The following is a 20,480-nucleotide window of genomic DNA, read 5'->3' as shown; positions in this document are numbered from 1 at the left end:
TTCTTTTATCTGGAAATTATAAAACTATGAATTTCTGGATGCATTTGATTTACACATATCCTTGCACTTTCACAAAGTAAATTTTATCCATTTTACTTAAAAAAGTAGAAATTTGTGTATTAATGAAAAATATGAAAACTGTTATTAATGAAAAATATGAGAACTGTACATATAATCCAGAAAGTTCAGAGAAGAAATGTGAGAGAGCAAAACCAACTCACCAGTATTGTCAATCCATGCTCAGTGATGTGAGCAGACTAAACAAATTGAACAAACTTGGTAACACTAACAGAGCTCAAGCCCTGTTTACAAAAACATATGTTTGTTGTGATGATATGAAGAATGTCGTTGTCATTGAATTTTAAGAATGTTCATGTAAGATCAATTCATTAAACTGAAGTTATTTATTTTGTTTTGAATAAACATAGAAATTTAAAAAGTAAACAATGCAACTGTGTCCAGGCCCCTTTAAGGATATCATGATTATCTAGGAAGTAGAAATTAAAATTACTGCAGTGTATATTAATTACAACCCATGAGATTGTTTTCTGTGATGTATTTTTTGTGAATCTTATTATATTTTCATTTTTTTTAAAATCTTTTTGGTATTCAGGCAATATTTTTCGTATTTATGTAAAGTACATTCCTCATTATGTTTACCTTTATGTAATACTATATACAGTTGAACTTCGATATTTCAAATACCATGAGTATGTTGAATGAGTTGGAAGCACCAGCCAACGACAGTACATGTACTTATGTATTTGAACCTTGATATCTAGAATCCTTGGTTATTTCAGAGTTTTTTCTCAGCCCCTTCAAGTTTGAGATATCTAGGTTTGACTGTATTTATTTTACCGATTTGATGCATTTTATTTTTTAGAGATTGTACAACATTCCCTAAATATGTACACATTTAGTTTGTACTATGCAATTTGCCATAAATATTTACCTTTTTTTATGCCCCCGGATCGAAAGATCCCGGGGGTATATTGTTTTTGTCCTGTCTGTCTGTTTGTCTGTTTATCTGTTTGTCTGTTTATCTGTTTGTCTGTTTGTCCGTTTGTCTGTCTGTCTGTTGTCAACTTTAACCTTGCCCATAACTTTTGATTGGTTGGAGCTATGACTTTCATATTTCACATGTGTATTCCTTGTGACAAGACCTTTCTTTGGGTACCATCATATTTGACCTTTTGACCTTGACCTTGGAGTTTGACCTACTTTTGCAAAATTTTATGAGACTTTAACCTTGGCCATAACTTCTGAACAGTTGGTGCTTGGGGTTTCAAACTTCACCTGTGTATTCTTTGTGACAAGGCCTTCCTTTGGATACCAACAACTTTGACCTTTTGACCTTGACCTTGGAGTTTGACCTACTTTTGAAAAACTTTAACCTTGGCCATAACTTTTGAACAGTTGGTGCTTAGGGTTTCAAACTTCACATGTGTATTCCTTGTGACAAGACCTTCCTCTGGATATCAACCACTTTGACCCTTTGACCTTGACCTAGGAGTTTGACCTACTTTTGAAAAACTTTAACCTTGGCCATAACTTTTGAATGGTTGGAGCTAGGGCTTTCATACTTCACATATGTAATCCTTGCGACAAGACCTTCCTTTGGATATCAACCACCACTTTGACCTTATGACCTTGACCTAGGAGTTTGACCTACTTTTGAAAAACTTTAACCTTGGCCATAACTTTTGAATGGTTGATGCTAGGGCTTTCATACTTCACATATGTAATCCTTGTGACAAGACCTTCCTTTGGGTACCAACCACTTTGACCCTTTGACCTTGACCTAGGAGTTTGACCTACTTTTGAAAAACTTTAAACTTGGCCATAACTTTTATATGGTTGGTGCTAGGGCTTTCATACTTCACAAATGTAATCCTTGTGACAAGATCTTCCTTTGGACACCAACCACTTTGACCTTGACCTTGACGTTTGACTTTTATTTAAAAAACTTTAACCTTCGCCATAACTTTTGAACAGTTGTATCTAGGTCTTTCAAATTTCACAGGTGTATTCCTCGAGACAAGACCTTTCTTTGGGTATCAACATTTCTTATCTTTTGGCCTGGATTTTGAGTTGCATTTGAAGAAACTTTAACCTTCGCCATAAGCTGCCATACGGGGGCATCAGTGTTTCACAAACACATCTTGTTTTTTTTTTTTTTTTAACCAGAATTCATTTTGAATCAATTCAATAGAGGAATATGAATCTTAGACCATTGGAAAATATTTTTTTTATCTGCAGTTTTTCTTCATCAATACTCAGGTTTATAAACTGACTACAATATTATATAACTGTGTAGTTATATAACTTATGAATGTGGAACTGGTGTTGTTGATTGCGTTTTGTTGATTTTACAGTGCTATTTTGAAAAAGTGCAGTGTTTAAGCTATTGTTTTGGAGATCAAATATACATTAATACATTCCTACTCATCTTTCTTGTTAAAAGTGCTGATTACAAATAAAACATACAAATTGTGTGTTAGACATTGGATTTTTTGTCCTGCACTTTACAACTCAAAAGTGCAAGCGAGATTGATTATTTTGAAGTTCCTGCTCATTTTGTTCAAGACAACATTAAACATTAAAATAAGACATTGTTATTAAGATTGCAATCACAGTAATTATTATAATAGATTTCTGATTTGGGGTGTGGAATGAATTTAAATTCTGTTCAATAAACTTTCCTAAAATTTTTGAAAGCCTTCAACTGAAGGTTGAAATATATTGCACAATACATGTATTCACAATAATTTCACTCCGAAGGTTAAAATTGGTTCAACTTTGAATGTGAGAAAGATGAAGTGTTGAATGTCAAGTTCACAGGTTAAACCTTATTAATTCAGGTCAAGTTCACAGGTTAAAACCTATTAATTCAGGTCTCAAGGTCAAGCTCACAGGTTAAAACCTATTAATTCAGGTAATAGTGGAGAGAGTAGAAACAAAGTGCTAAAGCACCAAAACAAATAAATAGAAAAGTACAAATGATTTGTAGATTTAATTAGCACCACATAGAAATATCACAAGACAATTTAGTTAGTTGAGCAACAACTTTCAGTACAGAGTTAACAGAAAAACAATAACATTTTCCTCTCGCAGGTAGGTTAAGGCTTCCCGAAGAATATCACAGTGCACTCTGTGCCTTCACATCTCGGAACTACCAAAATATGACGTCATAATGGAAAATGACGTCAAGTCACTGCAAACTTGAGGTGTTATGACGGGGAGAGTGTCATAAACTTTACACTTTATTTCAAACTGCATGTAAAATGCTAGATAACTACTGCAAAATTCACGGGTCGTTAAATTTTTTTTTTAAGTCTTGTATGTCCGAATATTTTAAAAATATACCGCTTACCTACCCTTGATTGAAATTCAGCATGTTCAAAATGCTTATGAAAAATATACTTTTGAAATGTACTCTGTTTTATACCCGTGGTTGGAGGTAGAATTTATTTTGTGTATATAAAAGAGTCTGGCGCAGGTGATTAATGAGGATTAATCTGAGAATTTTTGTGGAAATCTTTAACAAGAGATTGTTCTCTAACTGAATCTTGCTTGGGAAAAATGTGTGTTGGCTTTGTTTTAATTAATACAGATTACGATATTGTGTGGAAAATACCCTCAAATTTGTATGTAAATTGAATTTCTCAGGAAATATTTTGTACCCAAGTAATACTATGACTTTTCCCAAGCACATTTCGGATAGACAAGGATACGATGAGTTTATTTATATTACAAAATGTTAATAATTATTGTATTAATCAGCTGCGCCGAAGCAGTTTATATGAAACACTACAAAAATTTATAAATGACCGTCACGTGATCAACAAAGTCATGTGATATCATAACAAATATGTTAATATATAGCCGAGGAAACACTTTATATAAATTGGAAATACTAAAGTTCAATACTTATAAATTAAAACCAAGACCGACCTCGCAATGACATATTATGTTTAGAGCGCATTTTAAGCTTCGGGAAGCCTTAACATAGCTGCGCTTGATTTCATATAGAGATTGCTTTCAATATATAGGAAAATTTTTTATGTACTTTAAAGAATGTAAACAAACCCATGATAATCTTAAAAAAAAACCTGTTAGTTGATATTAACACTGTAGCTATCACCAATATTTGATTTGTTATCAATAAAAGATCCCTTTTCTTTTAATTCACTGCATTTTGTATGCGTTGGTACAACTAAAAAATGTGTGAATTTTAAAATTACATGAAAAGTACATGAATTTATAATAACAAAATCTGGGAATTTCTGCCACATTAAAAAAACTGTGTATGAATTAAAGAACATAAGGAAAAATTGGAAATATAGACATCAATTATAAAACAAGTATAAACTCCTGAGGCCTGTTCAACAGAGTGAGCGTTCGCGAGCGCTCGCCAAAATTCCTTATCTTTCCAACAGAAATGTTTGCGAGCGCTCGCGAACGTTCGCTCTGTTGAACAGGCCTCTGGACCAATGATTCACAAAATATGTGACAATTATACAAACAAGCACTATGTAATGATCCCCATGAGTACTGATGCACTAGGATTTAGTACATATGCACTAGGACTTGACCTTTGACCTGCTGCTTCTAGCTTTTTTGCACAATCCTATTGATGCACTATACATATAGTAGATGACTTTGGAAGAGCTGCTACCAGCTTATCACCATGATACCCATGAGAACTGATGCACTAGGATTTAGTACAGATGCACTAGGATTTAGTACTGATGCACTAGGAACTTTACTTGACTTTTGGAGGAGCTGCTGCCAGCTTATTAGCAAACACATCTGATATACTACCCTCCAGTCTCTTAAGTAATCTATCATACTTTCCCTTGCCACAGTTTTGTCCCCTGCTGCTGTCTGATGCTTTCTTTGCATGCTGTCCAGTGGTTATCTTGGAATCTTTTACATTGAAGTTTTCCTTTTCAAAGTCTGTTGTGCTTGTGACATTGTTCCGTACAGATTTCTTGTAATTCTGTTGCAGACTAGAATTTTTATTATTTTTATCTTTTTCGGTTGTATTTGATGAATTTGAATGAGATCTGGTACTCTTCTCTTTGGTGATTATGTTGGCTGTTACAGTGTGGTTCTTGCATCCAAAGCTAGGTCTCTGGCTTCTAGGAGTAGTTGTGACACTGTTATCCCCACTTTTGGATTGATTTTTCCTTTGTAGATGCGGGTTATGATTTGTTTGGCTGTTCTGTGGATCTGAAGAGTCCACAGAAGAAGTGGATGTTGTATGTTGTGCAGAAGTATATTTCAAACTCAGTTTCCTTGAAAACACAGTTACTCCCATTTTCTCAAGGTTTGAGCCTTGCAATCTCTTCTGCTTCTTTATTCTGGCTTGTTTTTCCCTTTCAATCTTTTCCTCTATAGTCAAGGCTGGCATCTCATTGATTGCTTTGGAGTTTCTCTTACTGTCTTTACCACCATCAGCACTCAGCCTGTGATTAAGCAGGTTAAGGTTGTCTTCCATGCTTTTCTCCTCACCCTCCGGTAATTTCTTGTGACCAGGATCCCCACGTAGATCGGGAATGGGCATGCTCTCTGGTCTGACAGAATCTAAGTCTTTTCTTTCTTCTGTCTCTTCCTCCCACTGTTTCAGTTCAGATATACTCTCCAGCAGGGATATCTTTCCTATTCCTCCCACAGCCACCACTTTTGGCTTTGAATGCTGCATTTGTGGAATGGGTGCAGAGTCTATGGAAATTTTCTCTTTCTTTGGCACTACTAGAATTTTAGCACTATCTAGAGAGACACTGCTAACTCTCTCACTTGTATCTTGAACCTTTCTGGTAGGTGAAACTTGGTCCCTTTCATTTGGTTTTAGCTGAATCATGTCATAATCTTCTGTACTCCTGGAGGTAACAAACATTTCCTCATTTTCAGCCTCAGGTGGAAGGTGGGATTCAATAGGACTCTTAGATACAATGCTGTCCCCCTCACTACCCCAAGCTTGTGAAGGAGTGAGACTAGCCTTGGAGCTGGGAAGACTTTTATCTTCACAAGATTCATAACCTGTGTCGACAGTAAGTATAGATTCTGTGTGATAGAGGTCCTTTTCTTCAGAGATTTCCTCCTGTTCCTCTACTTCCACAGAATTCTGCATGACAGCAGGGGCAGTGTTAGGACGGCTGGCTGAAACCTGAATCCTCTTTTTAACTTCACTTGATTTTGTGTATCGATATGCAAATTCAGAGGTGACTTTTTTCGCTTGTACTTTTGTTCTCAAGTGTAATTTCTTATGAAGCCTGCCTTGGTAAGAATTCTCAAATGTTGGGGAAGTTAGAATGAAATGTCCCCCTTTCTTGGTTTGCACCTCATGCCATCCACGATACCTAACATAAGAAAAAATAATTTTAGCTTCCTTTTTCTTCATGGATTACCATAGTTGCAGACAGAGAAAGTACATACAGTCAAACCTCGTTATCTCAAACTCAATGGGACCAAGAAAAAACTGAGATATCTGAGGATTCGAAATATCCGGGTAAAATATGTAAGGAATAAGGAGTTGGGACTGCCAAATCACTTCGACATATCCAAGGTACTTGAGATATTGGTTTTTCGAGATACCAAAATTCATCTTCACATGTAACAATATTTCACGTACAGAAGCACAGTGGTTTTTTTCATCATAAACTGTTAGATCTTAACCAAGCAAAAAAACATAGGTCATCTTAGCAATTGGTAGTAATTGAATGTGATACATGGAAGAAAATGCTTCCAATATTTCAGAAATCCTTTGTGTCTCTGTAGTTAAGCTAATTTCCACTGACCTTGCATCACAAGCCTTTGAGTGACACTGATTATTGTGGGATTCTGGGTAAGCTAAGTGATTGATGGTTTCTTCACTGGTTGTCTTCCTCCTCGGACTGCTGGGTTTATCCTCCACAACAACATGTGGTTCTTCAGCTGGAAGGATATACTTAGGTTTATATAAAGTACAACTGCAAACGAGGAAATGTTGGACAGTTTGTGTTCGCATATTATGTTTGAAATAGAGAAAAGAATTACCTTCTTTCTTAGCTATTTTCTCAATAATGCCAGGAATATAGTAATCCAGTGTCTGTTCCATTTGAAGTCTATGTCTTTTTTCCTGAGAAAAGAAATTAATCATTCATTTATCAGTTATACATATTCTTATAAACCTATAAACTCAATAAATTTGATTTTCTTCCAAACATACAATTCTTCAATTTGTAGAAATAAGAGTTTCTGCCCTTTGTACTGCATTTACTGCTTATTTATGCTCAGAAATACTGTGCTTTTATTCTATCATTTACTACATTTACTATAAAAAGTCTTTCTATATAAATATTCAGGAATCATTTTCTACACATACCACAGTTTCTATATCAAACACCAGGTTGTCTTTCTTGAGCTGAGTCTCCTGAATTTCCTCCTCGGAGACAATGGGTGTGACTGTTTTCTCTGGGGGACGGACATACTGAGGACAATCTGAGGTATCACACAGGGGACTGTCCTCTCCACCTGCTAAAATAGGAATGATATCCTTATAATCAAATTCTTCTAATACTTTATCAACAAATCCATTTCATTATTTGTACACCTTTTACGAGTGCATGGACATATCGTATTGGTTTGTCAATCTCAGAATTTTTTCACAGACATTTACTGAATATGTACATCAAAATGTACAGACTTGCAATTCTTGGAGTAATTATCAAATCCTAATTAGCATCATCATCATTAACATTCATCATGTATATTCTGTTGATCATGAATAAGCACTACATAAAAGACTGCTAAAATATGAATACTGCTTAAATAAAAACACATATAGTATTGAGTTCTCTGAAGGAATTCTCATTGAAAATATATAATTACATGTACTACATGTAATAGTAGGTGGTTAGACATAAATAATTATTTGTTATCATATTACTGATACTCAAAAATGGCTATATCCATAAGCTTTCTCATGTATGATGTTTTAAGGAACAATCTATATTATGGCAAAAACTGTGACTTATTTAAGAAACAAACAATCAAAACAAAAAAAAAACTTTGTATAAATTGATTTTGTCAAGTCCTACTACACCAATAATTGAAAAGTGCAAATTTCTTTCTCTTATGCACACTTGTTTAAATAGAATATCAGCGGGTATCAATAGATAAAATTCTTACATCGTGATCTGGCACTGTTAATCCGATGTGTTATCTTGTCATACGCAGATTTGGTTGTCATCTCCGGTTTCTCTTTCATTTTCTGGCTCCTCTGGTACATAGATAAATCAGGTGCTGTCAGCGGTCGGTCCCTTACAAAACCGGCTTTCACTCGGTAAACCATATTCTGCGAGTTTCCAATTTCTTTTTTCAGATGTTTGTAGAGCTTTCTCTGTTTTCTGGCCTGAATTAAAAGGATTAAATATCATTTAAAAAACAGTTTGTGTTTAAGCAAACCGAGTAATTACAGGTATGATTCCATTTCTTAATGACTTTACATGGAGTTTTATGTATGAAAACATTTGCCAACCAAAACAAATGTAATTTAACAAGACTTTTAAATGTCCACCGATCTTAAATGTCCTCAGAAGGGAAAAAAAAAATCATTTTGAATTATGTATCTCTCTCAAAACATTGCATTCACAGAAAATACAAAAATTGTCAGTTTTTTCTGACACGCCTGTCAAAAAATATGATTAATAATATCTACCTACCTGTAAGGCTAGACTTATTCTGAGGAAATGAGAGATATTGGCATTGTCTCGTTGCCAATATAAAAAACAATCAAATTTCTCCCTAGATCTCAACCAAGGGGTGAAATTGACAGGCAGTGTTTTACTTTATTGTATGTACATAAGCCATTTCAATTTCTTGGTCATTTTTACTTACTTAACATCTTTTAGTAATACATATACTTCTATCAAAGGAAAGAGCAGATATTTACTCGCGTCAACATTAAGATTAATGGAAACCGTTGGTCAATATTAAGAAAAAGTGGATAATACCATTAGAAATATTTAAATGTTCTATTGATGTGAAGTGCTCTTGTCTATACAATACAATGTACATATCGTGCATGTTCTTAATGGAATGAAGAGGTATTTAATATGGCAAATAGCAAATTCATACAAAAGAAATTTCCAATAATAAATCCATATAAATGTTGCCCTGTAATCTTCAGATATAGGCATACAGCAACATAACCCTAAAGCAAAGGATTTCAAGGTGTTAGAACTGAATTAATTCTTAATGCAGGGGTGCCATGCACTTTTCATCTTTAATATACAATGCATTTATTTAATGGTATACAGTTTTCAGATTTTGATTTATCATTATTATTATGGCTGTCTACATGGAAAAGATTCTTTACATGCACATAGATTTTCCAAACATACTTTGATTGCACGACTCTGGATTTCCATGAAACATTTTACATACCAAGTAAATTAGTATATAAAACTAAACAATATAAAAGCACTTCTTTTGTGGCAGATAAAATCTGATACATATATTTATATATTTGAATTAATATACTATGTCTGTCAATGTTTAAACTTACAATGTTATAAAAGCTAGGTTTACAAATCTTATATATGTATAACAGTAGTCTGCATACATTCCTACATCTCAAATCTTGTTAATTCTGTAAACAAATATGTCTGACTAACTATCCATTCAAGATCTGTACTAGAGTCATGGTCTCATAATTGACAAGGATGACTGTTTTCCAGAAATCCAAGAAATGGATGAAAATAATAAACAACCTTCGCAGAATGACACAAGGGGATTTGAAGATGCTAAACAACTTTATAATTTTGTACTGTGTTCAACTTTGTCCACAAATGACTGTTTTTTTTCTTTGAAAGTAATCTTGACCTTTACTAACTCCAAAACTGATAAATGAATATTTAGAGTTAAAGATATGAATTATTTTTAATAATAGTTGGGGAGCTAAGATTGGATTGCAAATCACAAACAACAGAAAAATGCACACACATAAAAAATTAAATTTCACTATAAGTCTGCAAGGAACTTCACTCTAATATATACTAGCCAATAATACACACATTCAGATATTCCTTAAAATGAAAATATGTCAACAAGAGGTCCATAGGCCACAGTGCTCACCTGAAACATATTTCTTTGACAAGTAACACTCAAGGGTACAGTGGCCATAAAATTCAGGCTCATATGATTTTAACCATTTTAAGCCCTAAAGTATGTGGTAATTCTTGTCATCAAATTTCCCTATTAGAATTGTATGTTATTTTTTAAGGAAGCTAGTCTAAATATTCTTGGTAAACTATGTACCCCTAGTGTTCCCCATCCCCCCTCCCAAACTGACCCCAGGGTCCAAGTCTGCATCGATGTCAAACTAAATGAAAATGCCTAAAACTAAATGTACGACATAAGAGTTTTTACAGCTCTGTTGTCCCTTAGAGGAATTTTATTTTTAGAACACTCTTTTAATGCAATATTTGACTCCTATTCTGGTCCCATCTTAGCCCACTGACACTTTTTCAATCAGAAAAGTTCATTTGAGCTTTTGTCATACAGAACACATTTGAATTCTTTTTAATAGTTCTGAGAAATATTGTTTATTAAGATAAAACTCTAATATCTGTAAACAATAACAGCTATCCAGTGTATATATTTCTTGTCATTAAATTTGTGATTTTACATATTTGATTCATATTTCTTTGAATATGATGCTTGGCCAACAAAAACCTGTTTGTTGAAAGCAAAGTAATTCATTAAACTGAATTCTACAAGTCTTAGATAAATATTGCAGTCTAATTAGAATGTGGTTATGCAGCTGTAGTGATATTGAATTTATATGTGCATGGAATTGAGTGCATGTTACATGCCAGAACAATTAATTATGAGCAGTGCTTTAATAAGTTTTTCATGGATAAAAAGTATTTGTTAATACTCTAAAGAAATATGCTTGAGTTAGTAAGACCTAATTAAAACCTACAACTGAATGTATTTTATTATGATTTTTTGTTGCTTTTTTTCTTGCCTACAGAAAAAGAAAGCAATTACTTGTACAGGTCTATGAAAACAGCAAAAAACTGTGGAAGCATTAAATTTCTACATATATCATTGTGACCTATAAGATATCTGCACCTAGCTTTTTACCTCTGCATAAAACTCAATAAATTCATCACAAAAACAAGTCTCAGCCTGAAATAGTTCACAATTTTTTAATGTAAGAGAAAATATCTAGAAAAGAAATGAAGTTCCTGAATTTCATTTGAATTCTTCTCATTTTAAAACATGACTGTAAGTTCCCTCTACCATTACTGAATAGACAATTGTATTCTGGAGCATTTATATAAATGTATATATAAAAACATACAGCTGTTTAAATATATTGCTTTAATATTCCTAAAGACAAACAATTTCATGCATGTTAAGAGTTATCCCCCTTGTGAAAACATAAAATCCAATCTGAGTAGTGAGATGTTGTAAAGAGTTATCCCCCTTGTAAAAAGTACTGATGTAACTTGAAATCCAAAGTCTGATTAATGAGACAAGTGTATAAAATCATCCTATTTAGGGGGATACCTACCATGTCCATTCTTTCCTGAGCACAGATAATGGGGGGTTCCTTGAACATCTTCTTACTCCCGAGGTTTTCCTTTCCAAAGTCCCATTCCTCTTTGAGGTATTCATCATTCAGTTTCTTGGCAAGACGGGCATCATAGTGTGAAAGGAGCTGTTCAAAGTCAGCCAGCTACAAAATAAAATCATAGTGTGAAAGGAGCTGCTCAAAGTCAGTCAGCTACAAAATAAAATCATAGTGTGAAAGGAACTGCTCAAAATCATCCAACTACAAGTACAAAATCAAATCAAAAAGGGGCTACAGTATAAGCTAACTAAATGATCTTGTAGACAGAACTTAGCATGCTCTAAGCTACAAAAATATTTTGGACAAGCTACAATATAAGCAAACTGTATAATCCTGTACATAGGTATTGTACGTAGCATAAACAGTAACCAATATGATTTGAACTCAGATACTACAAACTCATTTAGACCAATTCAGTGACTTGACTGTAGCAATCATAATTATAGTCCAAGTTATATGGTTGTTTTCTTGATGATTAATATGGATACTTTATATATAAATGCTGAACAAAAAGAAACTACACTTTTGTTTCTCTCTTTACTGTTCATTACATATCTAGATATAACACTCCTGAATTGTTTTCTCTTTGGGGCAGGAGTATAACAACACCCTGAGCCCCTTCACATCTACGTTTTTAATGAACCTGTCCTTACCTTATAGAGATCTTTGTCCTTCCCCTGGGGTGCTGTACCATCCTCTGGTTTGTAGTCTTTATAAGTCCCACACCTGAAATGAGGCAATTCCTCCAAACATTCAGAGATTTCATACAATCCTGTTTCTGGAATTTTACCTTTCTCTCGAAAAATTATATGAAAATTCTTGAAAAAATCAAACTGCAATATGTCTTTAACATTTATCTTTTTAGGCTGAAGGTGTGTTCTTTGCATTTTCTCATGAAAAATGTGGGAAATAAAGAATGGTACCTAAGTAAAAGAAACATTTATAACAAAGAACCATAACAAAAACTAGATGAAGCATTGTCTAATAGATTGTTATCTCCTGTTAAAGCTGAATGGGTGTAAACATGATGATAGCATCAACAGTTGTTAAATAGCAAGCTTATCAGACTTCAAAACATACATATATATATATACTCATTATTGACGATGGAAATCAATTTGTACAGATAATGTCAATCTGGTCTTCTCAAACTATGACGTTTTTCTAGCTGCTTTTGTATAGAAGAAATATGCTGCCATGATATGCAATTTGATCAACAATCTTTCATGCTTGAACTGACTTATTAGACACATAACACATGACGCTGAAACCACAAGTCTCTGATGAAACTGTAGCTCCACTGATCTAACCCTTAAACTGACCTGATTTATTAGACACATTACACATGGTGATACTGACATACAAGAGAAACCACAAGTCTCTGATGAAATTGCAGCTCCACTGATCAGATCCTTAAACTGGTATGCTTTAATGAGGTTCTAGATTTTTCTAGGAGATGTAACAAAATGCTCATTTAAATCAGGGAGAAAAGAGGATTTCATTATAATATGAAGGTTCTTCAAATCATTTCAGAGTTCTTTTAGGGACAATTCCTACACATTTCATTACAATAAAAATTAATACACATACAACTGTACCTTGATGAACCTTACTCTTTACTAAGTTTAACTTTATGATCAGACAGGAAAAAGAGCATTTAAAAAATATTTTTAGAAACAGCAATGACACATTTCAATAAAATCAAGATGGATGTACAGATTTTAATCAAACAAGTACTTTGATGTAGTTTACAGCTGCACCTGCTTTTGATCAAATAACGAAAACTGCAGGTGGTGAAGCATTTTGAAATAATCTTAAGTCATAGGAATCATTGCTACATTGTATAATTCTTAAATTTTATAGGGTAAGTATTTTAAAATATTAAATTTCAAGCAGACAGACTGGTGGACAATAGCACCATTAACAATGCATATCATACTGTTTTAGTCTTCCACTAACAAAGCTAGGAAAATTGTACTTTACTTTATAAAATATGCATACATATGCAAAAAAAAAAAAAAAATAATAAAAATAAAATAAAATAAATAAATAAAATGAAATTTAAAAAAAAAAAAAAAAAAAAAAAAAAAAAAAAAAAATTCAGATTTTGTTAACTTCATAATACTATGTAGCATGACAGACTTCAGGTAAGAAAAAGATACTTATCTCTTACAAAACAGATATTTTATGAAGAGTTATCTCTCTTAATTCAGTAACCTAAGTGGTATCACACCACAAGAAAGCTTGATTGAATTACTAAATGCAAGTTTTGTCGTCAAAATGACCTACCCCCAAAAAATTAAATTTTAGATTCTCAAAATGAACCTTCATATGTTTTAACTTACCACAAGATAAGCTCAAGGTACTCAGATAACTGGATGCGAGTTTTGTCTTCAAAATGAACCTTCATATGCTTTAATCTGTGCATTAGCTTCATTGGAGCAATGGATCGACCACACATCTAAAATACAAAGTTAAGCCAGATTTAATACAGCATGAAAGCTGAAAGTTTATTTTTATTTTTACTGTACACAGTCTGTAGCTATCGCACACTGAGGAATTAATCTAGTGAATGAAATATACAATGTCCTCATTTACAAGGACCGTAACAGCTAGTTTTAATACAAAAAAATTCTTCTTTTACAAGATTGAAATCAAGGAAACAAGATGACCTGTTGTAATCTAATTATAGTTGAAAATTAAGTGGAATGACTAAACTTTGATTTTTTGATTATCCCACACTTCAACAACTGCAGCTGCTTATATAAAACTTGATCATATACTCATACAAGATGTAATTATGCTCTGCCCTGAATATGGCCAGGGCATATAGAGTTTGTCATGTCCGTCTTCTATCCTTTCATTGCGCTTTGCATTTAGCTCAGTTCAAAGCTAAGTTTTTAAGAAATTATTCAAGATATTTTTTCAATCTTCATATGCTGATACATACTGAAGTAAGTTATTCAAATGCATTAACATTTTTTGACCTTGACCTTTCCTTTGACCTTGACCTGACTTTTCTTAATTACTGTTTAGCTCAGTTTGAAATAAACCATTCATTGACAAGATAGTGTTATCAAACTTCATCTGCTGATACATACTGATGTAAGCTATTCAACTGCATCAACATTTTTTGACCTTGACCTTTGCTTTGACCTTGCCATCACTTTACTTAAATTAGTGTTTAGCTCATTTTTGAATAAACCATTCAAGATATTTTAATCATACTTAATATATTGATACATATTAGTGAGCGCTATTCAACTGCACCAAAAACTTTTGACCTTGAACTTTCCTGTGATCTTGACATCATTTTTCTTAAATTTGCAATTTTGCTTAGTTTTAAAGAAACCATTTAAGATATATTTATGTAAGCTTATGCTCTTATACATAATTTGGTGAGAATTTATCATCTACAGTGTATATCCAATTTTTTAGATTTCAATTTTAAAGAAACTATTCAAGATATTCTCATCAAACTTCATACAATTTTTCATGTTGCATTACTAATATCCCCCTGGAGGGGCATTTACATGTCCTATGTACATAATTCTAGTTTTTTTGTACTGTTTGATATATACAATATATAAACTAACAGTTCCTTGAAAGTTATTTTACATATCACTTGCTCATTTAGTTTCTATCCCACACTTAAGTGCCTTAGGCTGATGACTTGAAAAAACTAGTAAAATCTATACCTACACTACATGATGATGCTTAACATTTAATTAATTTTGTTAATTGCAGCTTGATATTCTATGGAAAATATATATATATTTTTTTTACAGAGTACAATATATTTCTACGTTAAAAAATTTGAACTGTTGAAGAATATACTTGACTTAACTTGCATGAATATGCGGGGCAATCTATCACAATTGCCAAAAAAGCAAGCTTGCAAAAGGCAAGTCCTATATATATATACATACTGTTTGCAGAACAAATAAAGGTCAACCTCTTCCTTTGTAAGGTTTTGACATTCCGTATATCAACAAAAGGGTGGTGATATCAAATATAAAATATAATCAAAAATGTCTCCTGTGTTTGATAAATCTATTCCTTAGCTATGGAGAACTGACACGTTTGTAGAATCATTGCAAAGTTTACGAACATTTGACACCATGTTTTCGTGGCTATTATGATGGTTGTATTCATTCTTTCTGAACTCGTTAATTTAACATTAACAACATATGAAATGATTTCAGTGAATTGATTTATACTGGCCTTTCAAATTTTAATGATTTATTGCTTATAATAAAATTAATGGAAGAATAGAGGATTTCAAAATATCCTTCTACATAATGGATACAAGAATATACCCACTCCATCGCAAACAATTTCTAAAACAAACACAGAATACAATTGACAGAAATGGGTTTTAACTTGGGAACAAAACAATATTGGAAACATCAATAAAATTTGATATATTCCTGTACTATTTATGGATTGACTGCTAAATTCACAATTCTAAAATAGACTGTTAGCACATATACATACTGTAGATCACTAAACTTTTGCGACACCTTCTTTTCGTGAGATAGCTATTTGGTATTTATTAATGAGACAAAAATTTCGTGAATTGCGATTCCTGTTGTTTATAATCCTTAACAATACAAATATACGCAAGAATAAAATTTTCGTGAGTAGACAGCTCGCGTAATTAAGCGAAAATAAAGTTCTAGCGAATAAAAAGTAATTTATAGTACACGAATTGTGTGCAATGTTTTTGGGCTGATGTACATTGTACAATTTTTTTGTTAAACGTAATTTGCTACTGGTCCATTTTATTAGTCTGAGAAAATGTTGATTTGTTAATATATTCTTCTGAGGTTTATACCCAAACATGAGGATGAGTCCATTAATATGTATGTGTTACATATATGGTTTCATATATGGACCTTAATTTAATATGGATTAACAGTAAGCCGGCCATCATAAGATTTTTTCATGTTTCCTCTTTTAAATACATTTACCATCCATACAGGGAACATCGATGCTTTATGAGGCCTAATGTCTAAAAGACTTTATTTTCAATCCCAAACAGGTATACAACCACATGCAGGTCTGGTTGCAATGCTTCACATACCAAAGCATTTGTCCTCTTACTTTACAATAACCTAACCTCACATAATATGAAAATATTTAACAAATATGATTTCTAATTGGGTTCTTCAAAGACTGCTTTACCATTTGGTAATATAAAAACATGTTTAAAAAATCAGCTAAATGCACAGTATGTTCCTTTATTTCTTGGCTAATTATTAAGTGACAACCCTTATTCCTGATTTCTAGATTTTTGGGTTCCTATCAGATCTAACACTGTCCACTTATAATTTGTCTAGTGCTTTATAGGGGCCCTAACGCTTCTATATTTGTCTTCCTTATACATAAACTTCTCTTTGAAAGCTCAACAAATATTTGTTTGGTATAAAATAAACACCCATAATAAATTTAACAACAATCATTTACATGATACAGTATGTACCTAGTACACTTGGTCCTTTGTGATTTAAGAGAGCACATATTTGTCACTGTCCAACAGATTTTTTTTCGCAGTTTAATTCATTTGAAGCTAAATGGCTTTTCTGTTTCCATGAGTGAGAGAACTTTGCCAACCAATATAAACTATAGACTGACTTCTCAGTAGAATATTAAATTATACAACAGCATCTTCAGATCAATTATTCCATTGAAATCTTATTAATATTTTCTTTACCCTCCAATTATGACGCACTTTAAAGTCAGATATCGAATTACGAGAACCAATGAAAGAAGTATTTGATCTCTTTGAGGTACTGCATTTACAAAACTCACGATAGATAATATATAGATAATATCAATCTTATATCTAAGTAAAAATGGATCATTACCTCTCAAAATCTGAAAAAATCAACACGTCAAACAATTTTGTTCTCAGTGCACATATATGCAAAAGACGATGCACTCACGAAGTATGAGTACAGGGTAAATTCTAAGCAGATATCATGGTGCTAATGTATGGATGATCAAGCTTCGAGAAGGTGAATTATAACTGTTTGGGCTGTCATAAATTTGTGCGAAAAATCGTTAACAAAGAAATGTAAATATCTGCATGGTGGTTACATAATACGTATTGTAGATATTGAACTATAGAGTCATCTCAATCTTGTTTAATTAGTTCTTTGGTGTTAAACTGTCTGTCAAATAGTCCATAAATGATACCAGCCCTGATATAAATGTGCAATTTTATCTTTTCTTTTGAGAGAGAAGTGCCAAGACAATTGTTTAAACAAGAATGTGGTTATTCTAAATATCCAATCAATAAAAAAAATTAAAAAAAAAACAAGAAACAAAATGAATACACAGAAGCATGAGAAGTTTATTGAATAAAAGTATTATTAAAATCTATAAAATAACGGAATTTCATAACAGTAATCTGACCTTCTCAACAGGGGCAGACTAAGAAAACAGACAAATTTAATTAAATAGAAAAAAATATAAACAGGTGATAAGCTCCTGCTGAACTGCCATACAAGAGTCTTAATCACCATGCTCCCTGCTGTTGATACGAAGCAGGGACAAGAATTTCTATTAAATATCCCAGGTGACCATATCAATAGCACACATGCATTTTCAGCTTTTATTACAATCACTTTCACATACAAGTTTAAAGTGCCCAAGGAAGGAATATGTGAATTAACATGAATACAAGATTACGTTTTCTTAAACAATCCTGCATTTGCATGACAGGTTAATGCAATGCTGATAACGGAAAAAGAAAAAAAGTGAAAAAATCAATCTTTTGAATTTACTTTAAGATTTTTTGACTTCAAACATTTCATTTACCAAAGACTTAATGAAAATCCTCCATTGCTGCAATAGATTTAACAGTTCAGAAGACATTTTCATATGTACGAAGAAAGACACCAAAGCCACGTTTTTATCAATATTAAAATGAAATCCTACATTATTATACAAGGATTAAGAACTTATTGACATTTTTCTATTTGAAGCTATTGAATGCCAAGATAATTAAAATGATTCTCTTGTCAACCTATCAACAAACTTTGATTCTAAGGATGAAGGTAGAGATTTTAAAACTTGAAAGATCATATTTTCACTGTAGAGATACCAACCCCTTAGAAACATTTAAACAAAGTAAAGAATAAATTTCCCAGAACTGAAGTCACAGGAGTTTTCCCAAAACAGACATACTCTGAGTGATGCACTATATTGTTAAGCAATCAAGTCCGTAAAAAAAAGCCATTGTCACAGTTAACTGATACAAAGTTTCGGCTGTTTCAGTATGTGGTATTCTATGTCTTTTGTATTGATTTATGTTTTATAAAGTCTGAAAGTAAATCAAATGATTTTGTGGTGTTTTGTCCTACCACAAACAACAACAGTACAACTGCTGCAGTAATGACAAAGCTATTCATAGTCATCTGTGACTCTTGAAGGTCAACCGGAATCTTCCCAGGACCTACCTTAATACTGCTGAGTAGAATCTCCTGGTCAATCAACAGTCCCTTCATGTCAAACTGTTCAAATGCCTGGTAGGCCACTCTGATGTTATAAAGCTCCTCAAACCTACAAAAGTACAGCAACATAAAACAGACATACTGTAAACCTAAAACAGAGATACTGTAAGCCTAAAACAGACATTCTGTAAACCTAAAACAGACATACTGTACACATAAAACAGACATACTGTAAACCTAAAACAGACATACTTTAAACCTAAAACAGACATACTGTAAACCTAAAACAGACATACTTTAAACCTAAAACAGACATACTGTAAACCTAAAACAAACATATACTGTAAACCTAAAACAGACATACTGTAAACCTTAAACAGACATACTGTAAACCTAAAACAGACATACTGTAAACCTAAAACAAACATATACTGTAAACATAAAACAGACATACTATAAACATAAAACAGATAAATACTGTAAATGTAAAACAGACATACTGTAAACATAAAATAGTTACATAAAAAAGTATTTTACTACAGACTTACCAATGGAAATACATGTACAACTTACTTAGTAATTATAAGTAAGTTTACTCAGATACCCACAGGAAGGTTTTTTTTCTATTTCAATTTTTAAAAGTGTGTTGAGACAGTAATCTTATTTAAACAGTGATTTGAGGAAAACCATAAGTCTCTGATGAGACTGTAGCTCTAGTGGTTTGTACATATAACAAAGGGAGAGAAAAGCAGCACTTGGACTTGAAAATGCAACAGCATTAAATAGAATAATGATCCTTGGTTTAGCCTCTTTTTGTCTTAAGATTTACTGCAATCAGACTAAAACTGTAGGATTATAAGTAGTCTTTTGAAAGAATTTAACAGAAAATTCTATTTTAATTACCATGGTAACATCAAAATAAAAAAAATGATAAAGACAATTATGTATCTCGGTGTAATCTACTTGTGTGCTAAGTACATGTATATTAAAATCAGACCAAAACTGTAGGAGGAGAAGCGTTTATAAGAAATTTCTATTTTAAGTGACCATGGCAACACTATTCATTGAAAAGATTTATGAAAAACTCTTATCTATGACAATATGATTTTATTTTATAAATAAAGCCCTTTCCAAGCTTAAGAAAGCATAATATTTGTCTAGATCATGAGATATCTGGTAAAATAAGACTTTTGACACCTCCTTTAAGTATGTTTAATAAGGGAGTAAAGTAATTGAAGCCCCACTAATATTTGTCTAGATCACGAGTTAACAGGAAAAATGATCCTCATTGACATCCACTTAGTTTATCTAATAAAGGTGTGAAGTGTTAGATTGAAGACTTTTTAGTGACTTGCACACTTCAGAAATGAGTTGGGTAAACTTCAGGTCAT

At 32.6% G+C, this 20,480-nt stretch overlaps 1 protein-coding gene across 1 annotated transcript in view; it reads right to left on the bottom strand.

Moving 5' to 3' along the window:
* Positions 1-4,534: 4,534 nt before the first annotated feature.
* The window catches only part of LOC133175724 (dynamin-binding protein-like), a 52,696-nt gene continuing 36,750 nt past the window's right edge, over positions 4,535-20,480 (bottom strand). Inside the window, exons 23-31 of the mRNA XM_061310831.1 lie at positions 19,096-19,198; positions 13,975-14,090; positions 12,283-12,355; positions 11,570-11,734; positions 8,176-8,398; positions 7,370-7,521; positions 7,042-7,123; positions 6,804-6,939; positions 4,535-6,365 (exon numbers count right to left, since the gene is read on the bottom strand). Of these exons, the coding sequence (XP_061166815.1) occupies positions 4,766-6,365; positions 6,804-6,939; positions 7,042-7,123; positions 7,370-7,521; positions 8,176-8,398; positions 11,570-11,734; positions 12,283-12,355; positions 13,975-14,090; positions 19,096-19,198 (2,650 nt within the window). The 3' untranslated portion in view covers positions 4,535-4,765. The remainder of the gene's footprint in view (positions 6,366-6,803; positions 6,940-7,041; positions 7,124-7,369; positions 7,522-8,175; positions 8,399-11,569; positions 11,735-12,282; positions 12,356-13,974; positions 14,091-19,095; positions 19,199-20,480) is intronic.

Source organism: Saccostrea echinata, unplaced genomic scaffold (assembly GCF_033153115.1).
Source record: "Saccostrea echinata isolate AGI-Se365-2 ecotype Australia unplaced genomic scaffold, CSIRO_AGI_Sech_v1 ptg000064l, whole genome shotgun sequence".
NCBI classification, from domain to species: domain Eukaryota; kingdom Metazoa; phylum Mollusca; class Bivalvia; order Ostreida; family Ostreidae; genus Saccostrea; species Saccostrea echinata.
The sequence above is the reverse complement of the archived record's forward strand: the minus strand, read 5'-3'. Positions and strand labels throughout refer to the sequence as shown.